General features: G+C 54.2%; 1 protein-coding gene across 1 annotated transcript; it reads right to left on the bottom strand.

The window, feature by feature from the left end:
* Window positions 1-82: 82 nt before the first annotated feature.
* AARS1 (alanyl-tRNA synthetase 1) lies at window positions 83-15,533 on the bottom strand. Its single transcript, XM_086469560.1, has 21 exons — window positions 15,525-15,533; window positions 14,290-14,499; window positions 13,459-13,647; window positions 12,669-12,814; window positions 11,872-12,063; window positions 11,541-11,685; window positions 10,101-10,246; window positions 9,443-9,551; window positions 9,191-9,341; window positions 8,701-8,825; window positions 7,910-8,054; window positions 7,069-7,247; window positions 6,452-6,565; window positions 5,487-5,693; window positions 4,674-4,858; window positions 4,140-4,248; window positions 3,274-3,387; window positions 2,872-2,991; window positions 2,292-2,378; window positions 741-854; window positions 83-365 (listed from the first exon to the last, which is right to left on the bottom strand). The coding sequence occupies exons 2-21, from the start codon at window positions 14,431-14,433 to the stop codon at window positions 180-182; spliced, it is 2,907 nt and encodes a 968-aa protein (XP_086325686.1). The 5' UTR covers window positions 14,434-14,499; window positions 15,525-15,533; the 3' UTR covers window positions 83-179.
* Between the last annotated feature and the right edge of the window lie 1,784 nt (window positions 15,534-17,317).

Here is a 17,317-nt window from a genome sequence, read left to right as displayed (position 1 = left end):
AGGCAAGGGCAGGCAGGAGGAGGAGGAGGAGGAGGAGCCCTGCCCGGCCCGCCCCCGTAAGCACAGGCGAGGCGGCAGCGCGCAGGGCAGGCAGGGTTTATTCATAGGAAAGGCGGATGGTGGCTCAGCAGCAGGCAAGGGACGGGCAGGAAGGGTGCCCGGTAACACCCCTCCCACCATCAGTTCTTCAGCTCCCCCAGCCGCAGCCTGGCAAAGTCCGTGGCCAGTCTCAGGGCCTCCTGCAGGCAGCCGACGTTCTTGCCCGTCGCCTGTGCCGAGACGTCCTTCCCGCCGCCCTTGCCGTCCATCAAGCCAGACACCTCCTGCACCCACTGGCTGGCCTTCAGGCCCTTGTTTACGGTCTCCTGGGTAGGAAAAGAAACTAAACTAAACAAAACAAAAGGCATCTCGACCTCAGCCCTGGCAGCAGCGAGAGAAGAGGGTCCATGAGCATGGTAGAACAGGACAAAGCTCTTCCAGGTGCGCCTCCTAGAGAAAAGCTAGGCCACAGGCAGCCATGCCTACAACTGCATTAAGTCCAGCCTCTTCCCCCTTTCCATTTGCAGAGCACAATGCCTCTTCCCTGCTCTCTGCAGCCTGATGATAACCCAAAGCACAAGGGTTGCACCCCTTGCCAAACCCAGATGAGTTTTGGCCACGGAATGTCAGATAGTCACTGCCTGGAGGCTGCAGATCCTCCACTGAGGCTCAGAGAAAGGCAGACGCAGTTTCGGCCTTACCTGGGGTACCTGACACAGGCAGGTGATTCTGCCAGCTTCGTTATCGACAGTGAAGAGCATGGTGGCAGTCTGGGGGGAGTAAGTCTTGAAGAGCTTCAGAGATTCGTTCAGGGCCTGTAGGAGGACAAAGCCATTGCAGCACACCTTCCCTGCACTCCCAACCAGCCCTGCTCCAGCCCCCTCCGGACCCACGGACACCTCAGGGATCCAGACTTCCATTAAATCAGCGAGCAGCACCCTGCAGTGCTCCTTCTCCCAAACATGAGCAACCTTCATATCCCAAGCTGTGCAGAGGCCTTGGCAGGGGACACAAGCCCTGGCTGTGTCCCCTCATGGCTGCAAGAAGGTAGGAGTGAGCAGCTGCTTCTGTTTCCCCACCTTCAGTTATCCAGGAACTGGCAGAATTATCCCCAAAGCAAGTGAACCTTTGCCTGAGCAGAGGGGAAAATGCTCTGCCCTGCAATGTGAGCTCCCAGCAGGAGGGAGCAGCCGTTTTGCAGTGAGTCAGGAGCACTCAAACGCAGTGTGAAGAAGCTGCAAGGGTTATCAGCCACAGCAGACATGCCGGAGAAACCAGGGAGACTGCCACACATCCTCTTATTCCAAGGAGACCGTTGATGCAGCACAGAGCTCCGGCAGCAAGCCCTCCAGTGAGCAAAGTGGTGCTGCTCTAGATGGGTATGGAATACGCAGCTCCCTGGGCTGCTGGCACCGCCATCCCCTGGGATGCAGCCTTCTGCCAGCGAGAACGCTGTGCTGGCACCCGCTGCGAGCAGGAGCACTGGCATTGTGGGGACTGGGACGGCCACAGAGAGTGAGCAGGTGTCTGTAAGCAGGATCGGCTCCAAGATTCCAGGAGCAGAAATTTAAATAGGACGTTAAAACCAGAGTGGTCCAACCTCAGGGCACGATCAGCCCCTGCCGCCTGGTGCTTGCTGGGCTCAGCACTGCAGCACAGCACACACAAGGGAGCTTTTATTCACAACAGAGATCGCTCTGAAAGAAACTTAACTTTTACATGGAGGAGGGAAGGAGCAGCTTCAGCGCTGTCTGGAGAAGAACCTGAACCTTCCCGCAGCAGACAGGGCCCAGGAGCTGGGGAGCAGCTCTCTGGCCCAGCCCTGTCCACACACTCAGCCCAGGACACCATTCCCAGAGCTGTGCTGCAACAGCCACGAGCATCACAACTTCTGTGGCTTGGCAGAGCTGCTGTTTGGAGCTCCTTAAGCCTCCATTTTAGTGTCGTGACTGCTGTTGGATGAGACTTACTCAGGACACAATGCGATTGCTATTGGGGTCCCCTATCCACCACCAGGTCTGGAAGCTCAGCAAATGGTCAAGACCCACCCTCCTGCAAACCCACGTGTTAGTCCAGGAGACGTGGAGAGTGTCCCAGTGGTCCTCCCCCTCTTCACTAGCTGCTGCTCAGGGCTGGCAGGTGGCAAGAGGGAGAGCTCTGTAACACAGCACCGCCTCCCCAAGCGAGCAGAGACCACCCAACTGCTCCTCAGGCACAAGGAAGGTTGTCAAGGAGACCAGACCTTCCCATACCTTTGCTGAGGCTCCATTTTCCATTTCCATGATGACCAGGGGCTGGTTAGGGTGACTCTCAATGACTTGCTTGGTCTTCTCCAGCACCTGCGGACAACAGTGGTCAGATGCTAGAGCACACGTGCTGCATGTGGACACAAGAACCAATAGGGCAGAGCAGGCACAGAAGCCCTCAAGGTGCCCCAACACACCCACAGTCCAGCCCAGAGCAGCCTGACGCTGCAGAGCCAGGAACAAAATGTGCTGGCAGGTGGGCACGTGGCCTGCAAGGCAGCAGCAGTGCTGCGCGTGATTCCTCCTCCAGGAAAATCCAATGGGATCCAGGAGGAAAAAGCCCGCACCCAGGGGCGCCATTAGGGCAGGAGCACCCTGACTTCCAAGACATGCTGCCAGTGCTTCACCCCAGGGAACAGACGTGGAGGTAGTCATGTCCTGGGAGCGAGCAGGAGAGGCTGGAAGGCTGAACAGTGTGAGGGGCACCCCCACAGCTCAGCTCCCTTCCACACTGGACACAAGTGGAGCTTCCAGGGGAGTCCCCGCAGTCGTCCCACACTGCCCTTTATGCCCACCCAGGGCTTACTCGTTTCTGGATGTCAGCTTTGCTTGCTCGGTCCAGGTCATCCATAACCTTCTTCAGTACTTTAACAGCCTCTCTCAGTTCATCTTTCTGCCACTGTGGGATAACAGCAGTGGCCAGTGTCTACAAAACAGGAGTAGGTGGAGAGGGTTAAAAGGTATCAGTGACCACGGCAGGAGATGCTGCACTGCACTCATGAGCCTCAACTGGCAGAGCCCAGTAAGCTCCCCTGCTCTCCCAGTGCCCTACAGCCTCAGGCATGAGGTGCTGGCTGCAGCACCTAGAGGACACAGGGCTGCTTGGACAGCAGCAGGAAGCTGAACCTGGGCCTCATTAACACCACCCAGTACTGGCAATCAAGGTCCCATTCACTTTGGGAAGGAAGAGCACTGCTACCATCCTCACCTCACTTAGATCTGTGATCTCCTTCTGCACATCCTTGTTGGGAGCTGTCTGGACCTTCACCTTGGCCTCCAGGGCTGACAGCAGTTTCCGGAGGCTGTCGACTTTCCTGAGGGCCTAGTGGAATACAATGCAAGTTAAGTCCAGCAGGGAGATTTAGCAGGCTGGGCTCTTGGCCATCACCATGAGAAGGGGTGAGGAATGCTGTAGCCCCAGGATGGAGTTCAGTAACTCCTTGGGAAGCAGCAGAGCCAAAGCAGGCAGCACTTGACCAGAACCAGGGCGTGATGCTGGCAGACAGGCCCCAGGACTCTTCTTTGCCAGGAGGAACGCCAAGATCCCCCAAAAAGGGAAAACCATCTCCCCCACAAACCCCCTTTCTCCTGCTCTAGGAAGCACCAGCCCAGGCTAGCCCAGGACCCACCTCCTGCAGCAGAGGACCGGATTCTCAGACTGCACAACTCTCCAGCCAATCTTGCCAGCTGCTGAGAGCTCTAGATCAGCAGCCCATTTAGCAAAGCAACGACCTAAACCCGCAGCCACCTCAGGAACCCACCCTAGGCCCTTCTAAGACAACAGCTACACAGGCACAACTTCCCCCCTTCCCTCCCAGCTCTCTCCTCTGGTTGTAGCACAGTCAGGGGCCTCCAGCACAGCCTTTGCTAAACTGCAGCATCCTTCGCTGCGCTGTGCAGGTGGAGTCCAAGCCACAAGTCCCTCAGGCACTCATGCCAATTCTCCCTGGTGCTGAGGGATACTGGGCAAACAAACAAAAAGGACCTTCACACAGGGTTAATATCTGTACATGCACGCGCCAGTGGTTTCCCACAGGGCACAGATTTCACAGGACCCCTCCTGCCTCGCCTTACCTTCCGGGCTTCGGCCCCGGTGACTGCAACTATCCTCCGGATGCCTTTAGCAATCGCTTCTTCTGAAACAATCACAAAGGGGCCAGCATGGCTGGAGTTCTGCAAGTGCCTTTGGAAAGAACCCAGAAAGACCCACAACAAGAGAGTTAGAAGTCCACCTCAGCAGGAATTAGCACAGGACCAAGAAAACCACTCTGCCAGGGAGCTGCAGCAAGTGTGGGGACAGGCAGAAAACCCAACCTAGCCGCTAAAAACAAATGAGCGAGGAAAGGGTGGCAAGGGCTATGTTCCCAGCAGTCAGAGACTACCTGTGTGGGCAGGGACAGCATACAGGCAATTTGCCTGCTTGCAAAGGCTGATTTGAAACACTGCTTGACTCAGGACTGGGAATGCAAAGGCACATCATCACCACCACCTCCAGCTCTGCCCCGGCTGTGCCCAGCACACACCCACAGCACTCCCAACAGAGCTCGGGCTCCACAGGGACTCCTTTTCAGCCTTCCAGCACCTTCCCCAGCCTCCCCAGATACTCACGTCCCTCCACAGAACTCAACAGAAGTGACAGAGCCCGCAGGGCCAGAGGGGTCAGCCAGCAGCTCCTCCACGGGGATGCCAATCGAGACCACACGGACAGGATCGGGGTAGGTCTCATCAAAAACTGCCCGCAGCCCTTGGATAGCTTTGGCTGCTGCGAGAGGGCAGTCCTCCGCATACACAGGCTGCAGAGGACAGGAAAGGGATGCAGGTAAGAGCCAGTCCTGTCAGCTCTGAGGGCCCACATTCCCGGGGAATCCTGACTTTCTCTGAAAGATCCTAAAAGGGAGGTTCCGCATCCCACCTGAGCTGGGGTTTGTTGAGCTGCAGAGATCCCAAAGTCATTGACAGGTGCCCCACCTTCAAAATTCCTGATACCACTGCCTGCTCAGACTCCCTGTGTGCTCCTGGACATTCCAATGATTTCTAACCACAGACTCCTGAGCAGAGCACAGGGCCCTCCGGGATCTGTTCTGACACAGGGCTGGCACCAGACAGAGCAACTCTGTCACCACTGAGGACACAATGTACGCTGTAAACACAATCGGGTTTATAGCAAAACTACTCTGCCAAACTTCACACTAGAGCAGGTATAGAAACAGTCCAACCCTAGCGAGGGCTCAGTACCGATGAACAGAGCAGAGCAATCTACATGGAGTCTTCCCTTCTCAAGATCCTCTGAGGTGATGTCAATCTGTGCACAGTCCTGCATAAGACTCCTGCTGGGCCAGACTCTCAGCATCCCAGATCATCCAAAAGCTTGAGTCAAGGTACTTTTTTCCTGAGCATATCCAACCTGGCAGCCATACCCACCTTTGCCTCCTCAATCATCTGGTTAGCGATCCCTTCGACTTTCTTGATTTCCTGGGTAGACAAAGCTCCCTTGGCTGTGAAGTCGAACCGCAGTCTGTCCGGTGCAACCAGCGACCCTCTCTGGTCAGCTTCCCCCAACACTGAGCGCAGAGCGAAGTTGAGGATATGGGTGGCCGTGTGGTTGCTCATGACTGGCCTCCGCCTAGTCTGATGGAGGAAGCCACTGTTAGATGGGGTCCTGCGCTGCGGAGCCAAGATGACCTCTAGCAGCAAAACTGGAGGTTAACGTGCTGCTCCAACAGAAACCTAAACTAGCTCAGATCATCAGAAATGACTTGTCACACTTGCTGCCTTGGAGCCTCAGCTAAGGGAGCAGGATGTTCCCCGCTAAATTTGTGGGGCTTTTCCCTGGCAGTCCCCTTGTTCAGCCTGTCTGGAGAGAGGTCGAGGACAGACCAGGTCACAGACACCGCTCCTCTGCAGGGAAACGTACTGCAAGATGGAAGCCTTCCTTCTTGCTCCAAAGGTGCTGCCTCTATAGGGAAAGGAAATGCATTTCACAGACTAGGCTCAACCCAGCACACACTCAGCAGGGTGAGCCCACGGGAGCAGTGTCTGGAGTTGCCCAGGCTCTATGCTGTCATCCAAAACGCAGTGGGGCACCACACATGTTCTACATCGCAGTCACGACCCAAAATGTGTTTCTGTGCTGCTTAGCAAAACTCAGTGAGTGTGGCTCTGAGCCAGCTGGGTGTTATCGGCCTCATGGTAGGAGAAAGCCAGGTGCCAAGAGGAGAGGCCTTGAGTCAGCCAGACTGGAAGGGCCACATCGATTGCCTGCTTCATGTGTTGCAGGCAGGGCAGGCCACAAACACTGGGCCCCCAGAGTGCAACAGATGAAAAGAAAGGAGACAAAATCCAGGAAAAAGAAATGAGGCCGCGTGTTATACCGTGTCTTAACTCACCTCATCAATGGACAGGTGGACCTGATCTCCTACTTTCAAGCTTCCATACAGAGTTCCTATGTGAAGCACATAGCCTCCTCGGACCTGCACGTTCTTCACCGTGAATTCTGTTTTCTGTACGAAGAGGGAAAGGCATCTAGTGAGCAGACAGACGGTCCAGCCAGAGGTCTGAGTTGCAACTGGAAATGAAAGCCAGACTGGTGTGTGTGATAGGAGAAAGCTGAGTGTTCCTAGGCACAGCACACGGCCGCAAAGCAGAGAAGTGAACAAAGGCAGAGTATGGTTACAGGGCACAGCACAGCTGAAAGAGCTCCCCACCTCAGCTCCCCACCACAACTGAAAGCACCCTCCTGCACAGAAATCCCAGCAGCACCACTGCAGGCACCCACGTTCTGGTGACAGCCTGATGCGGCAGCACAGAGTTCAGTTCCCCAAGAAGCAAGAGGAACAAAACTCCAGCACCTCTGTGCCATGCTGCACCCCTGAAAAGGAAACCTGCGCAATGCCTGACACCTGCCACAGACAGGAAATTGCTGGAGCTTGCTTGGCCCCTTCTCCTCCTCTGCCCAAGCCCTGCATGAGACAGAGTCTAGCAAAAGGCTCTCAGGCCCACTCACATCCTCCCTGCCGTCGTCATCCTTGACCATGTAGCCCTCGTCGTAGATCTGCCCACCCTGCTCAGCGTAGAAGCAGGTCCGGTCCAGCACTATCCCACACTCCTGGCCAGTGGATACCTCCTCCACAAACTTCTTTTCCCTGCGGATGGCTTTCACTGTGGCCACGAGGCTCCCAAAATCTGTCACCGGGAGGACAGACAGCGTCAGTAATATAGGAAAACCTTGCAGACACCACACAGTAGCAGAACTTCATAGAAACACCTCCAGCTATGGCAGGAGGCTCATGGCGACTATCATATTCACAGGGGGTAAAGAGAAAGAACTAGGGCAACAGTTAGTTGGACAAGAGGGAATTTCATTCAGTGCTCTCCAAGGCAGGGGCTGCCACTTCCTTCCATACCTATGCATTGAAAGTCAGCAGCACATATGGCTACTAGCCTGGGGCCTCCTGAATCTCTAACAAATCGAAGAATTAGCAGGAAGAGCCAGAGCAAGCGAGCCAAGGACCCTCTAACAGACCGAGCAGAAACTGTAGTCTCCTACAGCACTGGCAAAGGAGCAGCTGAGAAACACAAACATAGGAGTGTGGAGACATAAAGCTGCAGGGAACAGGAATCTCCTTAAGTTGGCAACAACACATCTGAAGAGCACAGCTGCCCTTGAGCAGCCTGCCCTTCTCTTTCCCTGCTCGGTTTGTAACAAGCAGGCTATTCCTATTCACCTGCACACGTTTTTATTCCCACCTCCATGTCCCAGGAAAGGTGAGCCCAGAGGGGATCTTATTGAGGTACATGCCAGGAAAGCTTTGGCAGCACAGGTTGACTCCGAGGTTTTTTCATACCATAGGTACCGCTCGGATCCGAAGCATAGCTGTATTTTGGCGAGTCATCGGTCACCTCCAGCCCTCGGGCCCTTAGCTCTTCAATGGCATAGATGTCCAGCATGAGGAGGTCCTCCCCTCCAGCACCCTTGCCCTGGGATTTGAGCTGCCAACGACACGCAACAAAATTTGAGAAAACCCACCTCAGCACCAACCCATCCACACCAGCCTAGCTGCACACCTCACTCGCACCCCTGAGAGCTCCTTGGTTCAGAGCATTGCCCTGGGAAGCTGTGTGCCAGCAGCTGGAGCACTCCTGTCTTTTCTGGCTTCGGAGCAGGCTGTTCCAGTGCTGCCAGCACAAAGACAAAGCCAGCCTGAGCCCAGCAAGGGCAAGGCAAGTACCCAGGCAGCTGGTCAATGCCACTCCCTGCTGCTGCAGTGAACGTGTTGGGAGAGGCACCCAAGCTGCAGACCTGCCTGGACACTGCTTGTTGGACAGGGAAGTCCCAAACTTCCCTATCTGAAACAGGACAGTGGAGAGGTGCTCCTAGCACTCCACTTACTCTGCCTGAAGGCTGAGCTTGAGGTCCCAGGCCTTGTAGTGCTACTGAGCAAAACCAGCCCCAGCGGCACAGAAGACATGTCCCACAACAACTGTGGTGGGCATAGGTCTTTCCCACAGGGCACTGGGGCACACAGGGTAAGAGCAGATCCAGTAAGAAAGGACCAGACTCGTGACTGCAAACTACAGGGAAGGTAACCCTCCCTGCCTGTTTCACAGAGCAGCTGCCCCTGGAGCTGTTACTTACCTGCGCATTTTTCCGCTCTTCTTCAAAGCCCTCCATGTCCACAACAAGGCCCTTCTCCTCTGCAATCAGCCCAGTGAGATCCGCAGGAAAACCGTAAGTGTCATACAGCAGCCAGGCAGTATCACCTTCAGAGAAAAAGCAGAGCGGTCAGCACTCCTGTTCCCTGAGACACTGCTCCTTTCCCTGCTCTCCAGCTGGCTCGGTCCCACCCAACTGGCTCTGCACTGTGGCAGGACAGTGAACATGAGCATCTCAAAGGCCTCTCTCTAACAGAGGTCACACTATCGTGTTGTGTCTGGGCAGCTTAAAAACCTGAGCAAGTGAATACAGGCCAGAGAAGAGAAGGGTGGCCCAGCTCTGAGTGATAATCTTTTGACTCTCAACTCTGCCCCCCCGCCACCTTCCACCATCTCTCAGTTCCCAGCCCAGCTGAGCCCTAACTCGGTCCCAGATAATAAATGCCTCCTGGTGCATCCAGCCACAGCCTTACCAGGGATGGTTTTACTGTCCCCCAGGCTCTGGATCTTCCTGTCCAGGATGCGACGTCCTCTGCTGAGTGTTTTCAGGAACTGATCCTCTTCTTCATTGATAATGTCCTTCACCATATCTGGGTCCTTCTTCAGCTCAGGAAAGGCATCTCCCTGCAGACCCAAGAGGATTAGTCCTTTAGCATGGAGATCTGCACACCCCAGGAGACGAAGTCTTCAGTAGATACAGTGGAGTGGGGCGGGGGAGAACTTACCAGTGACTGCACCACCACATCAACCAGAGTAGCAAAGAAACCCTTTGGGGCATTGAGCTTCTCATGGGAATAGCGCACAGCCCGTCGGAGAATCCTCCTGAGCACATACCTAGGGAATAGCAGAGCCCCTCAATTAAACTTTACACCTCTCAGCTGTTTTCAGGGGATCCACCAGCATCCACCTACCAGCACTCCCTCCCAGGACCAAGAGCACAGGGTTCTCTCCCCACATTTTCTCTCAAGTAGCTGCTCACAGTGGCAGCAAGCCAGAGGTGAGGTGCCAGGTCCCAGCTCCGTGACCCACACTCACTGTGTGCTTAAGAGTCAGTTCTGTGAGTCCAGCAGCACCTACAGCAGAGTCCCCCAGCCCAAACTTCACTGTTTTTTTGACAGCAGCACTGCACCAAGCAGGGTTTTGTGCCTGTCTGCCCACAGTGATCCTGGATCTACAAGAACGCTCAGACCTGTGTGCCTCAGCCTTTTGGGTGGACCTTGCTACAGGGATTCAAGCATCGAATATACCAAGCAAACACTCTGCTATCCACTGCTTTAATGACAAATTCAAAGGTGTCCCAGAGACACACGAGATCCCAGTCCCCTCAGGGAAGCCGTGCTGAACAGAATGGGAGCGGCAGCATTGCAGCAGCCCCCTTCTTACCCTCTGCCAGTGTTGTCAGGTCTGCCCCCATCAGAAAGGGCCAGCGTGATAGTCCGTGCATGGTCAGCCAGCACGCGGTAGGCCATGTCTATACCATCGGCATCCTCAGCACCAACCTGCCCCATGTATGGCCTGGCACCCGTGCCCTGTGCAGAGGAGAAGGCGGTGGGCAAAGGGGACAATTACGGACAGTGGGGACTAGGACCACAGCAGAACAGGGAAGTACCCTCAGAAGCCAAGCCCAGCCCACCACCCGCAGCACAGAGGAGACACACTCCTCTTGGAAAGAGGTGACTCAGTGAAGCCAGGGAAGACAAAGAGCTGCAAGGCTCTGCATGGTGCCACAGTTTGCATTTCCAGGGCCAACGGATCTCCAAGACCAGAGGGAAGAAAAGCCAATTTATCCCAGTATTAAGAGCCCAGGACAGAAGAGAGAGCGAGAGGAACAGAGGGCAGAGAAATCATCTGTTTCACACACAGGCTTGAAGACTCTGGCCTGGCATAACCTGCCCAGCCAAGAAACTTTTCAAATTCTGTCACACGGGAGATGGTCCCAGCTTCTCTGTTTTAGGGCATTTTTATCTACACCCAAGGAAAAGATACTGCCGTAACAAAGCAGTGCTTGCACATGGTGCAGACCTCACACCATGGGCACAGTCCCTACAGCAGGCTCCCAGCACGCTGCCAGAAGGCAGTTAAGCACGCATGGGCTATGACTAGCAAGTGGCTTTAATGTCCAAGAAAGGCAGCCCTCTAATTCCAGCTCTGGAGCTCTGCACCTCATTCCTCAGAGGCAGCAGGAACCTGGGCTCTTCTCCCTGCATTTTTTCCAGCACAATCTGCAGCCAGGAAGCTCTGCCTCTTCCATGGAGAGAAAAAAAAAAAAAAAAAAAAAAAAAAAAAAAAGGTTTGGACTTGCACATGGAGTTCCCAGCGCTAGTAACGCGGTCACCACCCAGGAAGGTGCAGCAATAGCACACTGGTTCTGCAAGTGACTGTCATGGTTTATGACACAGGGAATCTTCTACAGATCAGTATGTTCCAGGTGGGAGACTGAAGGAAAAACTCTAGGTTAGCAGCACTACGTGCTCTCTACTACATGGCAAAAAGATGGCACTTGGCCATTCAGGACAGCAGAATATCTCCCACTTGGAGAGGACCAAGGAGTGCACCATCAGGACAGTTCACAGAACACCCGAGAAAGCTGCACCACTCATTGTCCCATGTTTTCCCCTGGAAACATGCCCCAAGGCAGCAATCACTGTGCCAGCCTGCGTTCCTACCCTCAGCAAAGTAGAAACCCACGGGGCTCGCAGCAGCTGGGAGAGCAGAGACCTGCAGACATAATCACCCTGTCCGACCAGTCCCACACATCTCCCCAGGGATTCAGGGAACAGATGCAGCTGGGTCAGGCCCAGACCCAGACTCTTCAGTTCATACCTTTTGGATGGCTTGAAAGTAAGGAAGGAAGAGGTCGGTGTCATAGTTGGACATCTTGTTCTGCAGCACAGAGACCAGCCTCTCCAGGCCCATCCCAGTATCAATACTTTTCTTAGGAAGAGGTTTCAGGGTCCCATCAGCTTCCCTGGCCAGCCACAAAAAGAAAGATGAGCAGTTATGGATGGGTCAGGGGACAGAGCACCACAAAGAGCACAGCTTCTGGACATGAGGGAAGGGTGAGCAAGCCAGGGGCCATTAAAACAGGACACAGTCTGAGCAACCCCTCACATCAAGCTGGAGCAGCCTAGGGAGGCAAGCAGGTCTCGCTCACCTGTTGAACTGTATGAACACGAGGTTCCAGATCTCCAGGACGTTGGGGTCGTCCTGATTGACCAGGTGGGAAGCATCTCTGTCCCCAATCCGGTCATAGTGGATCTCACTGCAAGGGCCACAAGGGCCCGTGTCTCCCATTTCCCAGAAGTTATCCTTCATATTGCCAGGCAGAATCCTGCCCTCAGCCAGCCTGTAATGAGAAACTCTTATTGAGTAACAGAGGCTAACAGCAAGCGAAGAATTCCCCAAACTAATGGCTATACCAGAGAAACCTCAGCTCACTGATTCCCTGGATGAGCAGATGAATTTAATGTTAGAGTCTTGAGACAGACCAATCCTAGCCGAACTCTCAGGATCCCTGCTGAGGAGGATCATGTGAACACTGGTGCCTGACACTTGTCCCAGGTGGAGGCAGAGGCCTACACAACACCTCAGTGAAGCCACCAGCAAGACGACTGGTGGATCTCTGACTTTAACACAAAGCAGGCAGGTTTGGCCCCACAGCGTAGAGGCAGCACACTGGGCTGGATGCCTGTACGTTTGATCTGACCCAGCAGGGCACTTACGTTCTTAAGCTTATTCAACAGATTCTGAAATGAAAGCTCTCAATATCTTCTACTAACATCAGTACTTCCCTTTGGTTTTGCAGCTCCACCACCCTGCAAACATTATTTGTGACACTTCAATTTTGTTAAAACCTCCTGTTATACGTGCTCTGCCACGTAACACATGGCATCATTCTCTGAATGACTATTGCTCACCAAAACACACACCTTCCTCAGTTGAAGGCCTTACCCCAAATTCAACCATATCTGCTTGCACTCCAGATCTGGTTGCAGTCCTGCAGCCTCATTTCCACCAAAGTAAGTGACGTAGAGTCGTTCAGCAGGGATGCCAAACTCCTTGGTGAGAAGGTCCAGTGCCAGTTTACAAGCAAGTTCCTGCAGAATGGAAGATGAAGTGAGCAAGTGAACACAAAGAGAATTTCTCTTCAACATGCAGAGTACTGGCTACTGTAGGTATCAGCAGCCAAAAACTTTCAGATTTTTGACATAAGAAAGAGGCAAATTAATATACACAGTGAACGGGGCACATGAAATTTATCATATGGCTTTCCAGATAGAACCAAGTTAACTCCTAGCATGTTCACTGCTCCCCAGAAAGCCTTTTAATTCTGCTGTCTCTGTATTCTTAACATACTCTTTCTGACTTTGAACACTATGCTATCAAGAAGCTTGGGAATGGACACTGTAATTTTATGATCACCCCTGTTTGAAGTTCCATCATAGCCACATAGCACATGCAACTCCTCACAGCTCCAGACAGCCCCTAAAACCTCTGCCTGAAGACTCCAAACTGGCAGAGTTAATATAATCAGCTTTTTAAACCTTAAGTAATTAATCTCAAAACATTCTGCAGGGTCAGGGCAGCTTCCAATCTCATTTATTCCAAAGGAACCACACGCACGGTGCTAGGAACCACTCTGTGCCAAGATACTCTCTTTTCTCTTGGCAATTGCTCTGCTGAGCTCATAGAGACAGGTAACTTTGTGCAAAAGATTCAGTTGCACCTAGACTTTTTTTACCTTGAAATAATCCCCAAAGGACCAGGATCCCAACATCTCAAAGAAGGTGTGGTGGTAGACATCTTTCCCGACATCATCCAGGTCATTGTGCTTGCCCCCTGCTCGGATGCACTTCTGAGTGTTGGTGGCTCTGTTCAGTTTAGCGAGCGGGTGTGAGGGATCAATAGTATTGAGAAAGATGGGTTTGAACTGAGAGGAAAGACAAAAGAGCAATCAAGAAAAGCACTAAGGGCCTGTTTTCAAAGGTTGCAAGCAACAGCAAGGCAGCAAGCATTGTCTACATGATGATACAACTAGCCTGGATGTACCTGAGGCAGCTTTCAGAAACAACAAGACTGCTGTCTCCTGCCTGTGAGGAGGCTGCAGGACCACCTGTAACTTAGCACAACCACACACACGTGTTCCTGGAGCCCACCAACCCCCAGGACTTCCAAAGGGACTGAAAGTAGCCAGATCCACCACCAGACCCACCCCCCAAAAAAAAGGCAGTGAAAACTGTGTGCTGATCTCTAGCAGAGCCCTTTCAGCAGCCCAGCCTCGAGCACTCTTTAAAGATGCTGTCAGCTGTGCCAGGACTAACTGCGGTACAAAGCGTCAAGGAAGGGAGACTGGCACGGCTCCCATCGCTGCACAGTCAGCCCAGAAGACACAGAAACCTCTTCCAGTGTTCTCGCCAATTCTGCAAGAGCACAGAGGACTCCACACCAACCATCTTTTTGTGACCAGAAGGAAGATGGAGAAGACAACAATCTTTCACAAAAACAGCTTCAGAGATTTCAGCTTCTACAGGATATGTTCATAAGGACCACAGTACCAGAGTGGGAATCCTACCTGGTTCATACCAGCATTGGCAAAGAGCAGCGTGGGGTCATCCAGGGGGATTGTAGAAGACGAGTGCACATAGGTATGCTTGTTTTCTTTGAAGAAGTCAATAAACCGCTGCCGGATCTGGCTAGCTGTTAGCGTAGCTTCCATCTTGAAGCTGCAAGTTACAGCTGTCCAAAGAAAGCGGAGGGGAAAGCGGCAAGGCCTTAAGGCAGTCTGAAGAAACAACAACAAACAAAGCTCTTGCATGTCGTCAGCTCAAGCAGTAACACCAGGATCACTGCCTCCATCTCCTCAAAGGGTCTTACCACATTGATAAGTACTCTCACATACTCAACCATCAGTCTGCACCAGTTAGTGCTGGTCCAACCCCAAACTTCCTCTCCCCAATCTCCCTGATTTCTAAAGCTCTACCTCAAGCTACCTGTTCTTTGAAAACACATGATTTTAAAATATCAAGTTCACCTGGATACCGAGCTTAGTAAGAGGTTGTGTTTGCCTTGCTGGGGACATGGGGGGCAGGTGGGGATGCCAAGTCCTAAAATCATTTGAGGTCATTAAATCATAGGACCACAGAAAGGCTGAGTTTGGAAATGACCTCCAAATATCTCCTCGCTCAGCGGCCCTGCTCAAAACAGGGTCAACTCCATGGATGCCTGGAAACCTCCCCGAGAGGAACCGCATCACCCTTCACACACCAGCGGCAAGTGACAGGGTGGAGGTGAGAACCTACCGTACATATATCCTAACGGGTGCACGAAGCTGCCCCCTGATGATGGAGCGCAATGCGGTTCCCTACACGGCCAAGCTCTCAGCAGCCTCCTCTGGCGCACAGGGACAATTCCCCACACAACCGAGGCCAGCGAGTGCCGGAGGCGGGAGGGACTCGAGGAGGGAAGGACTCGGCGCAGCGGCGGCCCCCGGGCCTCTGCCCAGCCACCACCCGCTCTCAAGCGCCCAAGGAGATGGGAGGGCACAGCGGGTGCCCGGCAGCCTGCGGAGAGCCGCCGTAGGGCCGGCTGACACGAATCCCCCCTGGCTGAGGGGAGGAGACCGGAGCACCGACACCCTCCCGCCCCTCACTGCTGCCCGCCCCGGCCCCCTGCCCTGCCACACTGTCTCCCCTCAGCCCGGCGGCCCCAGCCGGGCCAGAGGAGGCGGCCGGGCCGTGGAGGCAAACCCCGACGTGCCGGTAGCCCCTGCAGCGCCTCAGGCCGCCGCGCAGACCCCTCGTGCCCTACCTCCCGGCCGCCGCCACCGCCCCTCACTCCGCACCACCGGCCTCGTCGCAGCGCCCGCTCCGCTCCTCTCCGGCGCAGAGCCGTGCGCTAGCTACCGATTGGTTGCCGGGACCGTCGCTCTGGGTCAGCCCCGCCCCTCCTCATGACCGGCCTTAGGGGTGGGCCGCCCACCGGCTGATGCAATGACGGGACACGGCGGCCACGTGATGCGGCCGGGCTTGAAGCCGAGCTGGGAGCCGCCATTTTAGGAGTGGCAGTCTGGCTGCGGGGGGACCGAGAGGGAACCGAGGGGGCCTAGGCCCGTAAGGGCCCTCCAGCCCCTCCTCCCTGCAGGCACAGCGAAGCTGCAGCACCATGGGGCCTTGGCCCAGCTGGCGCAGCTCCGCTCCCTACAGGCAGGCCTGAGGCCTCGGCCGCTGGTGTGGAGAGAGCAGGGGGCTGCAAAAGGCTGAAAGCCAAAAAGGGGATGTGGGGGAGAGGGATCTGGCTGGGGATGGTGGGCGAGGTGGCTGCTGGAGTGGTGACCAAAGCCTTGTGGTTTTCCTTGGTGGGGGACCTAATGGCTACAATGATATGGGAAAGTAGAAAATATCTGAAAATATTCTTTTTGAAATATGTGATATGCTTTAGTCTCTTCAATATTAGCTAGCTAGCCTTGTCTTTGGTAAACAAGCGTGTAACCCCCTGCCCTCGGCAGGGCTTAAGTAGGGTCTTTATCACTTGAAGGCCTGCTTCATTGTGCTCAAGTAGGGTCTCTATCACTTGAAGGCCTGCTTCATTGTTTGAGGTAAGATAGGGATGGGGGAGGAATTGTCTTTGTGCACAGACCGCAACCACGGAGGGGGATGTTGCCTTGAGCTGTGGTCGTGGGGCGGGGGGGGGGGAACACGACACGGGGCGGGACACGGGGCAGGACACACACACTGCCCAGCTGCCCCTGAACTGCGCATGCTCTGGAGGATGGGTTCAAAAGGACAATCGTGATGAAGACTGTCGAGGAACTCTTACTTCCTCCCCAAGACCACCAAAAGACCCCTGAAGAGGAAGACTGCACCTGCACAAGGGGAAGGAGATCTAATTTGCATCCGAAGCGGGACAGAGTGATAAATATGTACTAGGCGATGATGCAATCTTGTGAATATGTAAGTTTTGTTGCTTTAAATAGGAGGCAATTACCGCGACTTGGGGTGCAAGCATCCTTAGGGCACCTGACCCTCGCTGCACCCAGCGCTGCAGAGCTGTAATAAACATACCTGCTTCACAATCAACTTTGATTGCGGAGTTCTTTCAAAGATCAACAAGGCCTTTACATGGGTCTGAGGGAACAAGGTGATGACTAAGAGATGTGAAGGGGGATCAACTATGTGATGAGCATGCTCCAGTCATGCAGTCAGGGGGTTGATGGGGCAAGGTGAGGCAGTCCAAGGCCAGGAGGCATGGCGTGTACATAGGGGAGGTGCCATGTTGGCAAAAAATGCACTGAGGACAGTCAAGCATTGAAATGGGTGCCTAGGGAAACCGTGGGGTCCCTGGAGGTTTTTGAGGTTTGATTCAAGCCCTGGGCAACCTGATCTGAAGTTATTGCCAACCCTGCTCCTCCTGACAGGGCTTCAAACAGAGTCCTCCCAGGTCCTCTCCAACCTGAATGGTCCCTAGGTGCCTCTATAGCATTGAGATCTTTTAGCTTGGTCTCATCTCTTACCCAGAGCATCCCTTCTGGCCCCAGGCTGTGGTTCCTGAGCATGAGCATGCAGGTGCTGCTGTCCTCCTTGGCCTTGGTTGCCATCGGTTAG

Source organism: Leptosomus discolor, chromosome 8 (genome assembly GCF_034619465.1).
Source record: "Leptosomus discolor isolate bLepDis1 chromosome 8, bLepDis1.hap2, whole genome shotgun sequence".
Lineage (NCBI taxonomy): Eukaryota > Metazoa > Chordata > Aves > Leptosomiformes > Leptosomidae > Leptosomus > Leptosomus discolor.
Note: the sequence above shows the minus strand (reverse complement) of the source record. Positions and strands in the feature narration are given on the sequence as shown.